The sequence below is a fragment of the Heterodontus francisci genome, chromosome 3 (assembly GCF_036365525.1).
Source record: "Heterodontus francisci isolate sHetFra1 chromosome 3, sHetFra1.hap1, whole genome shotgun sequence".
NCBI lineage: Eukaryota > Metazoa > Chordata > Chondrichthyes > Heterodontiformes > Heterodontidae > Heterodontus > Heterodontus francisci.
This window is the reverse complement of record NC_090373.1, coordinates 139,957,520-139,977,449: the sequence shown is the minus strand read 5'-3', so window position 1 is coordinate 139,977,449 and position 19,930 is coordinate 139,957,520. Positions and strand designations below refer to the sequence as shown.

Here is a 19,930-nt window from a genome sequence, read left to right as displayed (position 1 = left end):
GTTGGGTCCATCTTATATAATAACTGAAGAGTCCCAAGTATGTCCTCATGTTCAGAACTATTATTCAAAGAGCCCACTACACCAAATATAGAAGATTGTAGTGATCGACAAGATAATTTTGTTTTAATTCTCTTAAAAAGGGTGGAAAATGGTAATTGTGCTTCCAAAATAAGAAGTTAATTGATGCAGGGATCATTAGTTGATATTTAGAACTTTAGGGGACAGTATATTTTACGAAAGTCAGAGTAAAATGACAATGACTCAACCTACAGCTGAATTCTAATCTGCAGTCAAACGTTACTTTTCAAGACCAGATCTGAATTGAATTGTCCACAGAAATTTTAATTCATCATTCAAGCCATAATATATTATGCTTTTGTAGATGACAAACACAAAATTATATTTTTTTTACTTGAATGGGCAACATTTCCATCAATTATTTAGAGCCCAAAACCACTATGTTAGTTGTGTGAAAGGTAATCTATGTTATCCTAACTTCAAAACCTGCGGAACATTTTGGAGAAGAATTTGGCCTGTAATTGTCTCCAGACACACTCAATAACAGTGCGTTCACATTACATTTTATTACAGTAACGTCACTCAAACTCCAATTCTAATTTACAGAGAAAACTACACATTGGTTGAGCATCAGTGAAAAACCAAAAATGGTTTATCGAGGATGTTACAAGCTAAGTTTCCCTGCCAAAGTTCTTCTCAAGAATTAGGATTAACATGAGGCTCTTCATTTTTTGTGCAAATACTTCAAGTAAAAATACTGTGAGTGTACCTCATGGCTTGTTCAAGTGAAGAGTTAAATTTCTGTTTGTCATCTAATTAAACTTTACTGCAGTATGGCAAGTTAAATTGCACATCAACATTTCACTCCAATTCACAGATTTGTCCTTAAAACTACCTTTCACTGCAGATTGGCATTAGGATTCAGTTGGATTGATGGCAACTTTTCCCCAGTTTTCATAAAATGCGATGTGAAATTAATATGAAGTTTTTTTAATACTTTCTTGGGATATGGACGTCGCTGGCAAAGCCAGCATTTGTTGCCCATCCATAATTGCCCTTAATAACAGAGTGGTTTGCTAGGCCATTTCAGAGGACAGATAAGAGTCAACCACATTGCTGTGGCTCTGGAATCACAGATAGGCCAGACCAGGTAAGGATGGCAGATTTCCTCCCTTGAAGGACATTTGTGAACCAGATGGGTTTTTATGACAATTGATGATAGTTTCATGGCACCATTACTGAAACTAGCCTTCAATTCCAGATTTTTATTAATTAAATGTAATAATTAATTGAGTTTAAATTCCACCAACTGCTGTGGTGAAATTTGAACCCATTTCCCCAGAGCATTAACCTGGACCTCAGATTACGAGTTCAGTGGCATTACCACTACACCAATGTTTCCCACAGTGCTCGCGCCTCTTACCGATCTTGGATATTTTGTAATGCCGCATGAATCCAGAGTCAGGGCCTAACCTGACAGAGAAGAGGAGAGCAACTCTGCAAAGAAAGTAATGTCATCCACTTTCTTTTGGCATCAGTTGGGGGTCCTGACACCCAAATGACACCTCACAATAGTGCAAAACTGAAACCACTTGAAACTAGTTCACACAGACACTACACTTATAATCTAATTGAACCATAGGTAAGTGTGTGGATACTAACAGGCCAATTTCATTTAACTAAAAAATTCCATACGCTTTACTGTTAAGATAAGGCAGTTTTCTTTCTTGCAATGGCTAAACAGAAAACTGCACACTGACTTCTGAATGTGGCAAAGTCATGCAATTCAAATAGGTAGACCATTTGGCCAAAGAAAATGTATGGGATGGCAGTGAGCTTCCGGATCGGATTGGCACGGCAAACGTGTGAGACATGTGCAATGGACCCGCCACAATATTTCATGCAGTGTCTCATTAACATGGAGGGATCAGAACACCCGCTCCCGATGACGTAGAGGGGGCGGGAGCTCCGTACCCAGCAATGGTTTTCGGTGTCACCGCACATGTGCCAGTGCCATTTTTAAAGGGCTTCAAGCCATTACAACACATTTACATTTTTAAAGTGAAATGCAACTGTGTTTTCAAATTTCACATTCAAAAAATGAACAAAGCCCCACTTCCAACCGAACCCACCCCCCAATAACCAAACAAGTTTTTAATTTCCCTCTTCCCCCGAAAACACTGTTTTGTTGGTCCTGACCTTTCACTCCCAAACGTACAGATCTTTGCCCTTCAACCCCTTCCCGCCATCCCCTCAGCCAATTCAAACAGTTTTCCCCACGTCCCCCTCCTCTTGCCCTGAAAACTTCCCTCCTCTCCCCTCCCCACCAGTGTTCCACCTCAGATCTCTGAACGGAGATCCGAAGGCACGGGACTTCCGGCCACTGGCTGGAATATCAGCATGGGACAGCCGTCATGGAAAGGTAGGTCATTATTCCTTTATCATCATTTATTTAAATATGTTAATGAGGTGGTTTCGCCCAGTGATGGGGGGCGGGGCAGCTGCACTGAGGCCTTGCCACCGCCGGAAAAATGGGGCAGGGCCTTCCCAGCATCAAGGCCAGTGACGGACCTCTCCTGGAAGAATTTTCTGGACCCCCCCACCCTTCCATGACCTCCGATGTTGGGGAGGGGGGGGAGGTGGCTAGTAAAATTCAGCCTGTAATATCAGGGTCACAACAATTTGCATTAAGATTTTGCAATGATTTTCTAATTTACTATTTCAGGACTTGTAACAAAGTCTGAATGCAAATATTACAAATCACTGCTCATGCTATGAGTACAGTATGAAATTGGAGTTTAAACAATGATAAAACCGACATAACAAATCTCTTGAATTTAGCAGACCCGAAAATCCCAGGGCTACTGTCTAGCAAAAGGACGACACTAATAAAGGCCAAAGCTGCAGAGATGGTGAGGAAAAATATAGTTCTAGTCAAATACAGTCAGGTATATTTTCCTTCGTTTGCAAAAAAAAGGTATCAAAAAGTAGGTGTACCTGCTTTGTGCTCTCACACGACTATAGGAAAATATACCCAACTATCTTTTGGAAGCAAAAGTAAAAAATCATGACATTATAATTTTAAAATACTTACTAAACACAGGAGATGAGTTCTGGAAAAACTGGAATGTCACACATGCTGAGTGAAAACCCACATATGAGCAGCATCAAAATGAACATCCATAGCCGACTGCAAAGGAAACAAATAAAACAAACTCTTAGAAAGGTTTCTGCTTAGAATCAGATTAGTGCCACTCTTTTAATATCTGAAATATGTTTTAATATATTATGTGCTTCCTCTCTCCCCATTAACCAATAACTTATGATGATTGAGTACCAGAGCAAACATTCCTGTTATAAGTTGCAGGTAGCTTGCTGATTGATGCATGTATTCACTCTATAAACCAAGATCAGAACGTTATTGAAATTATTTTGGTAAATAATTTTTATCAAGTATAATACATACAAATTTGCTGCTGATACAAAGATAGGTGGGAAAGCAAACTGTCTGCAAAGAGATATTGACAGATTAAGTGAGTGGGCAAGAAGGTGGCAGAAGGGGTATAATGCGGGGAAATGTGAAAATATCACTATGGCAGGAAGAATAGAAAAGTAGAATATTTTTTAAAAGGTGAGAAACTAATAAATGATGATATTCAGAGAGATTTGGGTGTTCTTGTAATGATTCACAGAAAGTTAACATGCAGTTACAGCAGACAATAAGGAAGGCAAATGGTACGTTATACTCCAATTCCCTTGCAATAAAGGCCAAGAGAACCATAGAACACAGAAAAGTTACGGCAAAGAAGGAGGCCATTCAGCCTGTCATGTCTGCTCTGGCTGAAAAAACTAGCCGCCCAATCTAATCCCACCTTCCAGCACGTGGTCCAATAGCCTTGCAGGTTACAGCACTTCAGGTGCATGTCCAGGTACCTTTAAAATGAGTTGAGCGTTTCTGCCTCCACCACCATTCCTGGCAGTGAATTCCAGACACTCCCCACCCTCTGGGTGAAAATATTTCTCCTCATGTCCCCTCTAGTTCTTCTACCAACCACCTTAAATCTGTGCCCCCTGGTAATTGACCTCTCTGCCAGGGGAAACAGGTCCTTCCTATCTACTCTATCTAGACCCCTCATAATTTTGTGCATCTCAATTAAGTCACTCCTCATCCTCCTCTGTTCTAAGCAAAACAACCCTAGCCTATCCAATCTTTCCTCATAGCTGCAATTTTCAAGCCCTGGTAACATTCTTGTAAATCTCCTCTGTATTCTCTCCAGAGCAATTATGTCCTTCCTGTAATGTGGTGACCAGAACTGTATGCAGTACTCCTGCTGTGGCCTAACCAGCATTTTATGCAGTTCCAGCATTACATCCCTGCTTTTGTATTCTATACCTTGGCCAATAAAAGAAAGCATTCCATATACCTTCTTCACCACTCTATCTACTGTCCTGCCACCTTCAGGGACCTGTGGACATGCACTCCAAGGTTTCTCACTTCTTCTACCCCTTTCAATATCCTCCCGTTTATTGTGTATTCCCTTGCTTTATTTGCCCTCCCCAAACATATTACCTCACACGTCTCTGGATTGAATTCCATTTGCCACTTTTCCGCCCACTCTAGCTATCCTCTTTACTATCAACTACACGGCCAATTTTTGTGTCATCAGCAAATTTCCCAATCATACCTTCCACATTTAAGTCCAAATCATTAATATATACCACAAACAGCAAGGGACCCAACACTGAGCCCAGTGGAACACCACTGGAAACCGCTTTCCATTTGCAAAAACATCCATCGACTACTACCCTTTGTTTCCTGTCACTGAGCCAATTATGGATCCAACCTGCCCCATATCCCATGGGCTTTCACTTTACTGACCTGTCTGCCATGTGGGACCTTGTCAAATGCCTTACTAAAATCCATGTAGACCACATCCACTGCACTATCCTCATCAATCCTCCTTGTTACTTCCTCAAAAAACTCAAGTTAGTAAGACATGATCTTCCCTTAACAAATCCATGCTGACTCTCCCTGATTAAACCATGCCTTTCTAAGTGGCAGTTTATCCTGTCTCTTAGAATTGATTCTAATAATTTACGCACCACCGAGGTCAGACTGATCGGCCTATAATTATTTGGCCGATCCCTTGCACCCTTTTTAAACAATGGTGGAACATTCGCAGACCTCCAATCGTCTGGTACCTCGCCTGTAACCAGTGAGGATTTGAAGATGATCCTCAGCACATCTGCTATTTCCTCCCTGGCTTCCTTTAACAACCTGGGATGCAACCCATGGCAATTTATCCACTTTCAACGATGTCAGACCCTCTAAGTGCTTCCTCTCTCATTATGCTTATCGTATCTAATATTTCACACTCCTCCTCTTTTACTACAATGTCTGCATCATCCCTCCCCTTTGTGAAGACAGAGACAAAAAACTCATTAAGAACCCTACCCATATCTTCTGCATCCACGCATAAGTTCTCCTGTACATCTCTGATAGGCCCTACCCTTTCCTTAGTTATCCTCTTGTTCTTCATGTACTGATAAAACATCTTTGGGTTATCCTTGATTTTACCTGCCAATAATTTTTCATGTCCTCTCTTTGCTTTTCTGATTTCCTTTTTTACTTCACCCTTGCACTTTCTATACTCCTCTAGGCTTTCTAAAGTATTACATTTATTTTTATTTATTTATTTAGAGATACAGCACTGAAACAGGCTCTTCGGCCCACCGAGTCTGTGCCGACCATCAACCACCCATTTATACTAATCCTACACTAATCCCTATATTCCCCGACCACCTACCTATCCTAGTGACAATTTATAATGGCCAATTTACCTATCAACCTGCAAGTCTTTTGGTGGTGGGAGGAAACCGGAGCACCCGGAGGAAACCCACACAGACACAGGGAGAACTTGCAAACTCCACACAGGCAGTACCCAGAATTGAACCCGGGTTGCTGGAGCTGTGAGGCTGCGGTTACCCTGTAAGCTTCTAGATAACCAGGAGGCTCTAGATTTGGCCGTATCAGCCTTTACCTTTGTGGGGACATATCTAAACTGTGCTTGTAGAATCTCGCTTTTGAATGCCTCGAGGTATCCAGCAACAGTGATGTCATCAAGCAGGTTAAGCAGAGTAAGGAAGACTTGCTACAATTAGGCAGGGCTTTGGTTAGACCACAACTGGAGTACTCTACAGTACCCATGGAAGGATACACACCTTAGAGGGGATGCAACGAAAGTTCACTAGATTGATTCCTGGGATGAGAGGGCTGTCCTACAAGGAGAGATTGAGTAAATTGGGCCTATATTCTCTGGAGTTTAGAAAAATTAGAGGTGACCTCATTGAAACATATAATACCCTTCAGGCACTTGACTGGGTAGAGGCTGTTTTCCCTGGCTGCAGATTCTAGAACTAGGGATCATAATCTCAGGATGAAGGGTTGACCATCTGGGACTGAGATGAGGAGAGATTTCTTCATTCAGAGGGTTGTGAATCTTTGGAATTCTCTAATTCAGAGGGTTGTGGATGCTCAGTTGATGAGTATATTCAAGACTCAAGGATCGATAGATTTTTGGGCACTAAGGGGATCAAGGGGTATGGGGATAGAGTGGAACAGTGGAGTTGATGTAGCAGTTCAACCATGATCTTATTAACTAGCTGAGAGCACTCAAGAGGCTGCATGGCCTACTCCTGCTCCTATTTCTTACATTCTTAAATCTGTACTGTAACTTATGTCTTACTAGGTCTAAAGTATTAAGATGCGAGAAAAAGCACCGTCTAAATGTGGTGAATGTCATGTGTTTTGCAAGTACTTATTTTTTAAAAACACACTTAACTCTATCAGACATGTATAGCTGATGAGTAAAACAGATTGAAGAATATACATTTTTTCTACTTTGACAATCATTTCTGAGGTAATCATAGAATCTTACAGCACAGGAGGAGGTCATTCGACCCATCATATCTGTGCCAGGTCTTTGAAAGAGCTATCCAATTAGTCCCACGCCCCTTCCCTTTTCTCATAGCCCTGTAATTTTCTCCCCTTCAGGTATTTATCCTATTTCCTTTTGAAAGTTACGATTGAATCAACTTCCTCTACCCTTTCAGGCAATGGATTCCAGGTCATAACACAGTATTGCTAGAACTAAAAAAAAAACTTACAAAAACTATAAAATACCTACCACTTGATATGGAAAATGGGTGCCGGTCCTAATAACAGAAAGCTGACAGCAATAAGCCAACTTCCAACCAACATTAGCCACTTCCTGGTTCTCTGGAATTGGGAGTAGGAAGTAGAAAGACAATAAAGTGCAAGTGAATGAAAACTGAACAATGAGAACAAGTTCTCCCTCTCCTTTCCATCAATTCTAGATTATGTTTAGTAGGATCTCAACAAAGCAATGTGTATGTGTGAAATTTTCTATACCAATACATTAAATCAGTTTGATGACAGTAGTGAATGCTATAGAATCAAATACACTAGAAAGAAAGATTCATTCAATGTATTTCAATGTAATTTGAACAGACTAAATTAATACATGCTGTTAAAATGCGCTCTGTCACAAAGGCACAGAGGTGTAATTTCCCACCTAATTAGATCAAAGGTCAATTGTGTCATGGTTGAAGGCACCAAAGATAGATCATCCCAGGTCAACTGAATGGATAAATGGGGCAGGAAAGACATTCGGAAACAGTTTGGAACAGGGATGCTCACAGTTGGGCAGGAAATAATTCAGCTAAATCAGAGAATCACTTCAGTCATTATTAGCCCAGAATTTGCAGGTGTAATGACAGTAAAACTATCAGTGTTCGTTGTCATTATCCTGTGAAATTGACAGCAGCTTCTGGTGTCTGCACATGCACAGATAAATAAAGAAATCCAGAAGTTGCTATCAGTGGTACCCTGCTCCTCCACAGGGTGTTCTGTTGAAGACCCAGAGAGAGCAGTCTTTAGAAATCACTGAACCCCTGAAAAGGTTTTGCCTTGATAATGAGGTGCAACTGTGTTTTTAATCTGAGTACTAAGTCATAACTACTTCCTGGAAAACTTATTTGTTTAACGTCACATTTTTCATTGTATTAAAATGTCATAGTTTAATATAATAAAAATTACATTATTTTAAGATATTTCAGCATCTAATGTATATGTCCCAATCATTTATTTCGTTCTCTGTAAAATTTATAAAAGGTGAAGGATAATCAGTGCATTTTACTTCCTGGTTTGCTGCCTAAGAATTCTTTCTTCTTACTTTCTTTTGGGCCTCCTTATCTCGAGAGACAATGGATACGCGCCTGGAGGTGGTCAGTGGAGTGACCTCTCCATGGCGCATGCCTGGGCAAATTTATGGAGGTTGAGAGTTGCCCAGTCGTCAAAACCCCCCTCTCGGCCTTTCTGGTGGGGTCCAAAGGAGTGCAGGACACGACGTTTGGCACCAGTATGGCTGCAATTAGCTGCTTAACCTGCTTGATGACATCACTGTTGCTGGATACCTCGAGATCCCCTTGATTTGGTGCCAAGCTCAAAATAACATTGGAAATGGTGAAATCCACACCACATAGATCACTAGATCTTTGTGGGAAGCTTTCTCAGAGATCAGCAGTGAGCATTGTTGCTTCGCCACTGACCACAAAAACTGGTCCGGTATCTCCTCATAAATCAGAGTGTGAGCCCAGCCCAGAAATGCAGACCAGGAAATATAACACAAATAGTAGCATTCTGTATACAACTACAAGAACCCCCTCTATGTGTCTCTTTAAGTGGACAGATACGTATTTAAGAGAGTTTCCCAGACCCTTATAATATCTGGGATATTTATGACTTCAAAGTGATTCCTGACAACGCTGGCCGCCGCTGACGTCATCTGGCTGCGCTGCGGTGCGCATTTGCGCAGACGGTCTCCTGCGCGTGCGCTGCGTTCTGGCTTGCCAGGACTGGTTAGCGCAAGCGCCGATGACGTCATCACGGGACGTGTGCATCTTCAGGCAACGTGCCTGGTCGGCCTCTGCACATGCGCTTTATGCAACGCCAATGGGTATTCACGATGCCTCAACCTTCGGCGCAAGTTTCTGAAAGTGGAAGGAGGAGAGGTTTTGTCGGGCATTTTCTCGCAATTATTTAGTCGTTTTGAAGATTTCAGTCTGCTTAATTTTTTATCAGAAAGAGGAGATTGCTCCAAGGTAAGTTGTTCTGAAAACATTTCCATTGTCTGGGGCACTGCATGTGCTCCAGTCCCTGTTGTAAGTTGCTTTGAAAACATTTCCATTGTCTGGGGCACTTCATGTGTTCCAGTCCACTGCACTGCACTAAAATCCTTTCCATTGTCTGGGGCTGTGTGCAGGCAGTACATGTGCTCCAGTCCCTGTTGTAAGTTGCTCTGTTCCTGAACCCAACAGAGCAGTGCACATGGACACACAGCCACCTGTTTCCCCATCCGCCCTTGAAACAACCATGCAGAGCCTTGTGAGACTCCGCAATTGCCAGCTGCTGCCTGTCAAGCAGAGAAGGCATCCAAAGCAGTCAAGCACTTGGGGAACATTCAGCAAGAAGAGACTGAGCACTAAAAGAAACAAGCTTGCCGTGTCCAGTGGTAGCACGAATGTGAATGCTCTTGCTGTGTACACAACTGGTGAGGTGGGAGTGCAGCCACACCGTTCTCCATCCTCAGTGTTGCTTTAAGGCAAAGATAGATAAGAGCGAAAGAAGTGGAAGGTGATGCTGATAGTAGTAGGCAGGATTAAATGGAAGCAGATGGGAAGGCACAGGAGCAGCATCATCACTAGCAGGGAACTGCTGGGCTATATGGCCTGCTTTATGTTCATAGTCCAAAAGAAATGCGCTTCTTTTTCCAGCACCCTCACATCATTCATGTTTTCCCTGAGAGCAACATTGAACCATCACAAGATTGGGGCAGTAACATCATCCTGACTCCTACAGCTGAGGTGGGTACTAAGTGATTCATTGGCGGTGATATCAGTACCTGCCTTTACTGCAGAACATAAAGCATGCTCAATGGTAATTTCATTGGAGGGGGAAGCTCTGACACTGATGTTCTTTCCTTATTTCTTTTCATGTAAAACATGCCGTCGAGAAAACAATCCTTGAGACTTAAGGTCAGCATTCAAGCAACGAAGGCAACTGGATCATGCTGCGGAGCTTGTCACGATGTGGAAAGGAACCTTGCCTTTATGGATGAATTGGGAATGCACAGTGGGATGCGTTTAGGGAACATTCACCAAGAATAGACTGAGCTCAGACTCTTGTGACTTTGCCTTCTTCACATGGACAATACAGTAGTGGAATAGAGAGCCAAGCGTTCATTCACCACAAGGCTCTCCAGGAACAATCTCTTTAGTTCTGCAAAGCAGAGACTCGTCCTGTCTGTCTCACGAGAATGCTGGCAACACAACACTCATGTATCCATGCACAGCAGTGCCTCGAATGCTTAATGTACTGAAAAAAATATCTCAATAATTAAACCTGGAATTGTTGAGGTTTTTGATGCTATTTTCCTGACTTTGCAACTGCACTTCAGATGTTCAACTGTGGTGTGGTCCTTGGTGGGGGGGGGTGGGGTGGGGGGGAGGTGGGGGGGAGAGGTAGAGGGGGGAAAGGGGGTAGAGGAGGAGAGGTAAAGGGGGTAGAGGGGGAGAGGTAAAGGGGGGAGTGAAGGGGAGGGGGGTCAACTGTGGTGTGGTCCTTGGGGGAAGGGGATGTTGTGAGAGGGAGGTGGGGGGGGAGAGGGGGAGGTGGGAGAGGGGAAGAGGTAGAGGGGGTAGAGAAAAAGGGGGGAGTGAGGGGGAGAGGGTGAGGGGGAGAGGGGTGAGGGAGAGGGGGGGAAGAGGGGGAGGGGGAGAGGTGGAGGGGGAGAGGTAGAGGGGGGACACGGGGAGAGGGAGAGGTGGAAGGGGGAGAAGGGGGGAGGGGGAGAGGTAGAGGGGGGGAGGGGTAGAGGGGGGAGAGGGGGAGGGGGAGAGGTAGAGGGGGGGTGGGAGAGGGGGAGGGGAGAGGTTGAGGGGTGGTGGGAGAGAGGTTGAGGGGTGGTGGGAGAGAGGTAGAGGGGGGGTGGGGGAGGGGGAGAGGTAGAGAGTGGGTGTGGGGGTGTAGTGGGAGTGAGTTAAATTCAGAAGTTCCTGAAGAGGGGGATGCAAAAGGCAGGGACCAGAGAGCTGCAAAGCCCGAAGTACAGTTGAGAAGTAGGGGAGAAAGCGGCTGGATGGGGGATCTGCAGCTGGAGGGAACGGCTGGATGGAGAGGGCTGGAAGCGAGAGGCTGTAGAGAGCCGTGCGGAGACCGGCCGGTGCGTCTTTTGCTGTTGCAAGTTTATGGCGCATGCGCAGAAAAACGCACTCCTCCTCCCTCCGCATCCCCCCCCCCCACCCCCCGCCACACCCTGCTGCTGTCTCCGGTCGCTCCGCTTCCCTCCGTCACCGGCCCATTCGCTCGCCCACTCGCCGGCCGCTCCTCTCCCCCCAGGTCCGCTCCGCTCCCCTTCGTCACCGGCCCCGGCCCCAGCCCGCTCCCCGCGCCCCGGCCCGCTCGTTCGCTCTCTCACTTCACTATTGTGTGCTGACATGTGTTTGTTAGGTTGCCTCCATGTGATTATTTGAGCAGCGCCATCTTTAGTCCTGGCAGCTGCCTAAAGACGCAGTCTGTGACCTTTGAGTGGCGCATGCTGCATTTGCACATGTGCCACAGCAGCGCCACCTAGCGGTAGCGTTGTCAGCAAATGCAGCCTTATGACTTAGCCATAATTATTTAAAAATAGGCTAGCCAAAAGATGGTAATATTCTCTGTCCATTTTCTTTCTTCGAGGGAAGACTAGTTCAGTTCTTTGGATCCAAATAAGTGTCTATAAGAATTTGTCTGGTTTGAACTTAATTAAAGGAGATTTACAGGGATGTATGCTTGATTTGGTTTAGTCCCAGTAAGGGATTAAAGTCATAAATCACTTCACACTGCTGTTATAATAAAAGCAGTGTTGGGAAGAGGCCCTTAAGTTGCCATTAGTTGGCCACTTAAGGGCCTCAAATGGCCTAAGGTTGGGTGGGCCGCCCACAATCTTCCCTGCCACTGGTAAAATAGCAACAGAGGCAGGTGGGCGACAGCCACGACACCCCCTGCCATCCCACCCGATTTTTGCCCTGCCTCCCAGCCCGCTCCTTGGAGTTGTGATGGAGTCCGCATGTACAAACTGCTATTTGAACAGTTAGCCTGCTGAATAAACTGCTAGATGCACGGACTTTGGATTCAAAGCATGTATTTTTTCCTGCGACAGTCCTTTACTAGAAAAGGAAACTGAAAACTTCAGAGTTCTGGGGAAGATATAACTGGTTAGGACCAGTTAAAACAAACAGTCCTATGATCAGGGGTGTGACCAGAGATATGTGACTGGAGCTCATGTTTCAGTTTACAAGATTACAGATTGCAGAATGTTGAAGAAAACAGCAAGCTGTTGTTCGAAAAAGTTGACAAGGCTGCTGAATTGAAACAAGCTGGGAGCTGTTGGTTTTAAATCAAAGATTTGATTCTGGGAGCTGGCCATTGGCAAATACAATTTGTTACAACTGTTTTCAGTGACCTAGAGAGTTACAGGTGGAGCTACGCCATCAAGACTGTCATGAGCAGGACCAAGATCGTTCGAGAGGCGATAAGACCGAAACATTGAAGGGAAGACTGCAAAGCTCACTATCAATGAGAAGATTTTATCTCCATTTCAGCATCTTGGAGGATAGGAGTTGGACATCTACCTGAAGTTGTTCATGGTTTTGCAGAACGTTGTGCTATCCTTGCCAAGGGAATTGCCCAGAAGGATTGTGAGATCTATGTTTGTTGCATCTGATAAGTAATGTGAAATCTTTAAGAGATAAATCTCGACCATGATTTAACTGTTGATTTATGTTGGTTTTGGTTTTAGCGTAAAAGTAAAATTTATAAAAATAAAACCTTGTCCATTTGTTTTTTTCTCTAAATTAGGGACAGTCGGTGGATTGGATTCTTTTGGTTTGTAATCTCCACGAGGATCATAACAAAATACAAAAACAAATTTTGCACATATAAAGAAACACTTGCATTTCTATGGTACCTTCCATGGCCACAGATTGTCCCAAAGGCTTTACAGCCAATGAAATACTTTTGAAATGTAGTCACTGTTGTAATGTAAGAACACGGCAGCCAATCTGTACACAGCAAGCTCCATCCAAAAGGTTTCATCGAAAAGATGGTGCCTTTGACCGTGCAGTGCTCCCTTCAGTACTGCACTGGAGTGTCAGCCTTGATTTTCGGGCTCAAATCCTGGATTGGGACTTGAACCCAAAACCTATTAACTCAGAGGCCAGAAAGCTACCAACTGAGCCGTGGCTGACGTCTAACCAAAACCACTGGTTTGTTGGACTTATAGACCAGGTTTTGAAATAAGACTACAATTTTTACAATATTTGCATTCATAAACTGAAATGGAGTTGTGATTTTTTACAGCAAAAAAAAATTTAAGCCAGACTTATTTAAAACTAACAAAATCAATAGAACAAAGGAGAAGTTCATTATTATGCATAAAGAATCTGCATTTAGGAAATAAAAGTTTAACAATCCAAAAGACATTCAAGCCAGTGTGCATACTTACTGGTATCTTATCACTTAAATATCCAAGCAATGGGGAGGATACAGCATATGCTGTAGCGAACCCCAGGAATACTAGTCCTACATATCCAGCATTCAAATTGAACTGGAGAATAAACAAAAAAAGGTATATATTCAACACTGTTCAAATCTTAACTGAAACAACCTTCAGCTGGATATAATCCAGCAGTCAAAATGTTAAGAAAAATTGTATTTCGACATGAACATTTGTGAGACGCATATATTTAAACAAAAGACATCCAAAGAGAAAATATCTTTTACCTGATTTCTGGAGATACATTTAAAAAGAGGGCAATTTGACCTCGATTTGAGGTGAGAATCTGCTGGAGAATAATTAGCTCCAATTGACTCAGGGAGACACAGCAATTACATTTTATAATTTATACATGGGTGCACTTCAACAGAATTCTACATTGCATGATAGATGCTATCATGTTCCTGTTTATATTCAGACTGACTGGAAAGCCATGGGAGATTTTTTTTATTTTTTCATGGGATGTGGACATCGCTGGCATCCCTAATTCCCTTGACAACTGAATAGCTTGCTAGGCCATTGCAGAGGGCAGTTAAGAGTCAACCACATGGCTGTAGGTCTGGAGTCATGTGTAAGCCAGACCAGGTAAGGATGGCAGATTTCCTTCCCTAAACAACATTAATTAATCAGATAGTTTTTTTTACGTCAATTGATGATAGTTTCATGGCACCATTCCTGAGACTAGCTTTCAATTCCCTGTGACCGGCTGTCAATTCCAGATTTTTATTAAATAATTGAATTTATTCATTAATTGAATTTAAATTCCACCAGCTGCTGTGCTGAGATTTGAATCTGTGTTCCCAGGGCATTAGCCTAGGCCTCTGGATCACTAGTTCAGTGACATTACCACTACACCACCATCTCCCCACAATCTAATCAAATATATAAAAAATATCCTTCACACAGGATAAAAACTGATTTGCCCAACAGTGCTTGCTACAATGACACACTTAGAGGGTGGCAGTGGCATAGTGGTATTGTCACTGAACGAGTGACCCAGAGACCTAGGATATTGCTCAGGGGACATAAGTTCGAACCCCATCCACGACAGAAGATGGAATTTGAATTCAATAAATAAATCTGGAAATAAAAGCTAGTCAAATGATGGCCATGAAACCATTGTTGACTGTCATAAAAACGTACCTAGTTCACTAATGTCCTTCAGGGAATGCCCTCTGGAATGGCCAAGCAAGCCACTCAGTTGTATCAAACTGCTAGAAAGTCAATACGGAATGAAACTGGAATGGCCACCTCACATCGACCTAGGCAATGGAAACGACAACAGCAAACACTGTCCTGTAGACCCTGCAAAGTCCTCCTTACTAATATCTGGGGGCTTGTGCCAAAGTTGGGAGAGCTGTCCCACAGACTAGTCAAGCAACAGCCTGACATAGGAATAATCACAGAAGCATACCTTACAGACAATGTCCCCAGACACTGCCATCACCATCCCTGGGTATGTCCTGTCCAACCAGAGGTGGCAGCACAGTGGTATACAGTCAGGAGGCAGTTGCCCTGAGATTCCTCAACATTGATTCCAGACTCCATGAGCTCTCATGGTATCAGGTCAAACATGGGAAAGGAAACCTGTGCTGATTACCACCTATCGTACCCCCCTTCAGCTGATGAGTCAGTACTCCTCCATGTTGAACACTACTTGGAGGAAGTACTGGGAGGTGCAAGGGCACAGAATGTACTCTGGGTGGGGGACTTCACTGCTCATCACCAAGAGTGGTTTGGTAGTACCACTGCTGGCCAAGTCCTAAAGGACATAGCTGATAGACTGGGTCTGCGGCAGGTGGTGAGAGAACCAACAAGAGGGAAAAACATACTTGACCTCATCCTCACCAATCTACCTGTCGCAGATGCATCTGTGTATGACAGTATTGGTAGGAGTGACCACCACACAGTCCTTGTGGAGACGAAGTCCTGTCTTCATATTGAGGATACCCTCCATTGTGCTGTGTGGAACTGCTATCATGCTAAATCGCATAGATTTCGAACAGATCTAGCAATGCAAAACTGGGTATCCATGAGGCGCTGTGGGCTATCAGCAGCAGCAGAATTGTACTCAACTGCAATCTGTTACTTCATGGACCGGCATATCCCCCAATCTACCATTACCATCAAGCTGGGGGACCAACCCTGGTTCAATGAAGAGTACAGGAGGGCATGCCAGGAGCAGCATCAGGCATACCTCAAAATGAGGTGTCAACCTGGTGAAGCTACAACCCAGAAGTACTTGTGCCAAACAGCGTAAGCAGCATGTGATAGACAGAGCTAAGCGATCCCACAATCAATTGGTCAGATCTAAGCTCTGCAGTCCTGCCACATCTTGTCGTAAATGGTGGTGGACAATTAAACAACTAACTGGAGGAGGTGGTTCCACAAATATTCCCATCCTCAATGATGGGGGAGCCCAGCACATCAGTGCAAAAGATAAGGCTGAAACATTTGCAACAACCTTCAGCCAGAAGTGCTGATTGGATGATCCATCTCGGCCTCCTCCTGAAGACCCCAGCATCACAGATGCCAGACTTCAGCCAGTACGATTCACTCCACGTGATATCAAGAAACGATTGAAGGCACTGGACACTGCAAAGGCTATGGGCCCTGACAACATTCCGGCAATAGTACTGAAGACCTGTGCTCCAGATCTTGCTGTGCCCCTAGCCAAGCTGTTCCAGTACAGTTACAACACTGGCATCCACCCGTAAATGTGGAAAATTGCCCAGGTATGTCCTTTGCACAAATAGTAGGACAAATCCAGCCCGGCCAATGACCATCCCATCAGACTACGCCTGATCATCAGTAAAGTGATGGAAGGTGTCATCGACAGTGCTATCTAGCGGCATTTGCTTAGTAATAACCTGCTCAGTGACGCTCAGATTGGGTTCCGCCAGGCCACACAGCTCCTGACCTCATTATAGCCTTGGTTCAAACATGGACAAAAGAGCTGAACTCAAGAGGTGAGGTGAGTGTGACTGCCCTCAACATCAAGACAGCATTTGACGGAGTAAAGCATCAAGGAGTCAGTGTTATACAGCCCAAAAACAGGCCCTTTGGCCCATCGTATCCATGCTGGCCATCAAGCACCTATCTATTCTAATCCCATTTTCCAGCACTTGGCCCATAGCCTTGTATGCTATGGCATTTCAAGTGCTCATCTAAATACTTCTTAAATGTTGTGAGGGTTCTGGCCTCTTCCATCCCCTCAGGCAGCGTGTTCCAGATTCCAACCACCCTCTGGGTGAAATTTTTTTTCCTCAAATCCCCTCTAAACCTCCTGTCACTTACCTTAAATCTAAGCCCCATTGGTTATTGACACCTCTGCTAATGGAAAACGTTTCTTCCTATCTATGCCCTTCATAATTTTGGAGACCTCAATCAGGTTCCCCCCCTTAGCCTTCTCTGCTCTCAGGAAGACAACACTAGCTTATCCAGTCTCTCTTCGTAGCTGAAATGCTCCAGCCCAGGCAACGTCCTAGTGAATCTCCTCTGCACCCTCTCCAATGCAATCACATCCTTCCTGTAGTGTGGTGACCAGAACTGTAAACAGTACACCAGCTGTGGCATAACTAGCGTTTTATACAGCTCCATCATAACCTCCCTGCTCTTATATTCTATGCCTCGGCTAATAAAGGCAAGTATCCCATATGCCTTCCTAACCACCTTATCTACCTGTGCTGCTGCCTTCAGTGATCTATGGACAAGTACACCAAAGTCCCTCTGACCCTCTGTACTTCCTAAAGTCCTACCATCCATTGTATATTCCCTTGCCTTTTTAGTCCTCCCAAAATGCATCACCTCACACTTCTCAAGAGTAAATTCCATCTGCCACTGCTCTGCCCATCTAACCAGCCCATCTGCATCGTCCTGTAATCTAAGGCTTTCCTCTTCACTATTTACAAAACCACCAATTTTCCTGTCATCTGCGAACTTACTGATCATACCTCCTATATTCACATCTAGATCATTAATATACACTACAAACAGTAAGGATCCCAGCACCGATCCCTGCAGTACACCACTGGTCACAGGCTTCCAATTGCAAAAACCTTCGACCATCACCCTCTACCTTCTGCCACTAAGTCAATTTTGGATCTAATTTGCCAAATTGCCCTGGATCCTATGGGCTCTTACCTTCTTAACCAATCTCCCACACAGGACCTTATCAAAAGCCTTACTGAAGTCCATGTAGACTACATCAACTGCTTTACCCTCATCTAGTCACTCCTTCAAAAAATTCAATCAAGATTATTAGGCATGATCTCCCCCTGACAAAGCCATGCTGACTATACCTGATTAATCCCTGCCTCTCCAAATGGAGATTAATCCTATCCCTCAGAATTGTTTCCACCAGTTTTCCAACCACTGATGTTAGACTCACTGGCCTGTAATTACCTGGTTTATCCCTGCTCCCCTTCTTGAATAATGGTACTACATTCGCTGCCCTCCCGTCCTCTGGCACCTCTCCTGTGGCCAGAGAGGATTTGAAAATTTGAGTCAGAGCCCCTGCTATCTCCTCCCTTGTTCTACATAACAGCCTGGGATACATCTTATCTGAGCCTGGGGATTTATCCACTTTTAAGCCCGCTAAAAACACTAATAACTCCTCCCTTTCAATGCTAATTTGTTCAAGTTTATCACAGTCTCAGCAAAAGTGGAGTCAATGGGAATCAGGGGGAAAACTCTCTGCTGGTTGGAGTCATACCTAGTGCAAAAGAAAGGTGGTTGTGGTTGTTGGAGGTCAATCATCTCAGTCCCAGGAAATCACTGCAGGAGTTCCTCAGGGTAGTGTCCTAGGCCCTAAAGCCTGGCTACCCGACCCGAACCCCACCAAAACCTACTACATGTGTCGGGTTCGGCTCAGGTCTGTATTCTGCGTTCAGCATTCGGATTCAGGTCGGGTCAGGCATTTAAAAAAATTAAAGGACTCGGGCCCGGGTCGGGTTCGGGTTGGCTGTTGTCGGGTGGGGCCCGGGTCGGGTTTTAATTTTATACCCGGGCCAGGCTTTACTAGGCCCAACCATCTTCAGCTGCTTCATCAATGACCTTCCTTCAATCACAAAGGTCAGGAGTGGGGCTGTTCGCTGATGATTGCACAATGTTCAACACCATTCGTGACTCCACAGATACTGAAGCAGTCCGTGCAGAAATGCAGCAAGACCTGGACAACATCCAGGCTTGGGCTGATAAATGGCAAGTAACATTTGTGCCACACAAGTGCCAGGCAATGACCATCTCCAACAAGAGAGAATCTAACCATCTCCGCTTGATATTTAATGGCATTACCATCGCTGAATCCCCCAGTATCAACATCCTGGAAGTTACCATTGACCAGAAACTGAACTGGAGTAGCCATATAAATACCGTGGCTACAACAGCAGGTCATAGGCTAGGAATCCTGCGGTGAGTAACTCACCTCCTGACTCCCCAAAGCCTATCCACCATCTACAAGGCACAAGTCAGGAGTGTGATGGAATACTCTCCACTTGCCTGGATGGGTGCAACTCCAACAACACTCAAGAAGCTCGACACCATCCAGGACAAAGCAGCCTGCTTGATTGGCACACCATCTACAAGCATTCACTTCCTCCATCACCGACGCACAGTGGCAGCCACGTGTACCATCTACAAGATGCACTGCAGCAATGCATCAAGGCTCCTTCAACAGCACCTTCCAAACCCGTGACCTCTCGCACCTAGAAGGACAAGGGCAGCAGATGCATGAGAACACCACCATCTGCAAGTTCCCTTCCAAGTCACACACTATCCTACTTGGAACAATATCGCTGTTCCTTCACTTTCGCTGGGTCAAAATCTTGGAACTCTTTTCCTAACAGTACTGTGGGTGAATCTACCCCACATGGACTGCAGCGGTTCAAGAAGGCAGCTCATCACCACCTTCTCAAGGGCAATTAGGGATGGGCAATAAATGCTATCCTCACCAGCAACACCCACATCCCTTAAATGAATTTTAAAAAACACTCCATCCATCTGAAGGTTTTCAATTTTGGTGCAACTTAAACTTAATTATTGAAACATAGGAGCAAGAGAGCAGCAATTCAGCCCCTCAAGCCTGTTCGACCATTTCATAGTATTTACAGCATAGAAACAGGCCATTTGACCTCATTGGTCTCTACCAGTGTTTATGCTCCATGTGAGCCTCCGCCCACCCTCCTTCATCTAACCCCATCAATATATTCTTCAATTCCTTTCTATGCTCTTGGCCT

At 44.4% G+C, this 19,930-nt stretch overlaps 1 protein-coding gene across 2 annotated transcripts in view; it reads right to left on the bottom strand.

Annotated features, from left to right (window-relative positions):
* The window catches only part of LOC137361854 (MFS-type transporter SLC18B1-like), a 70,615-nt gene that overhangs the window by 21,487 nt on the left and 29,198 nt on the right, over positions 1–19,930 (bottom strand). Inside the window, exons 8-10 of one of the 2 annotated variants that reach the window (XM_068026460.1) lie at positions 13,644–13,745; positions 7,206–7,297; positions 3,113–3,208 (exon numbers count right to left, since the gene is read on the bottom strand). In XM_068026460.1, the coding sequence (XP_067882561.1) occupies positions 3,113–3,208; positions 7,206–7,297; positions 13,644–13,745 (290 nt within the window). The remainder of the gene's footprint in view (positions 1–3,112; positions 3,209–7,205; positions 7,298–13,643; positions 13,746–19,930) is intronic. The other variant, XM_068026468.1, reaches the window with a different exon arrangement.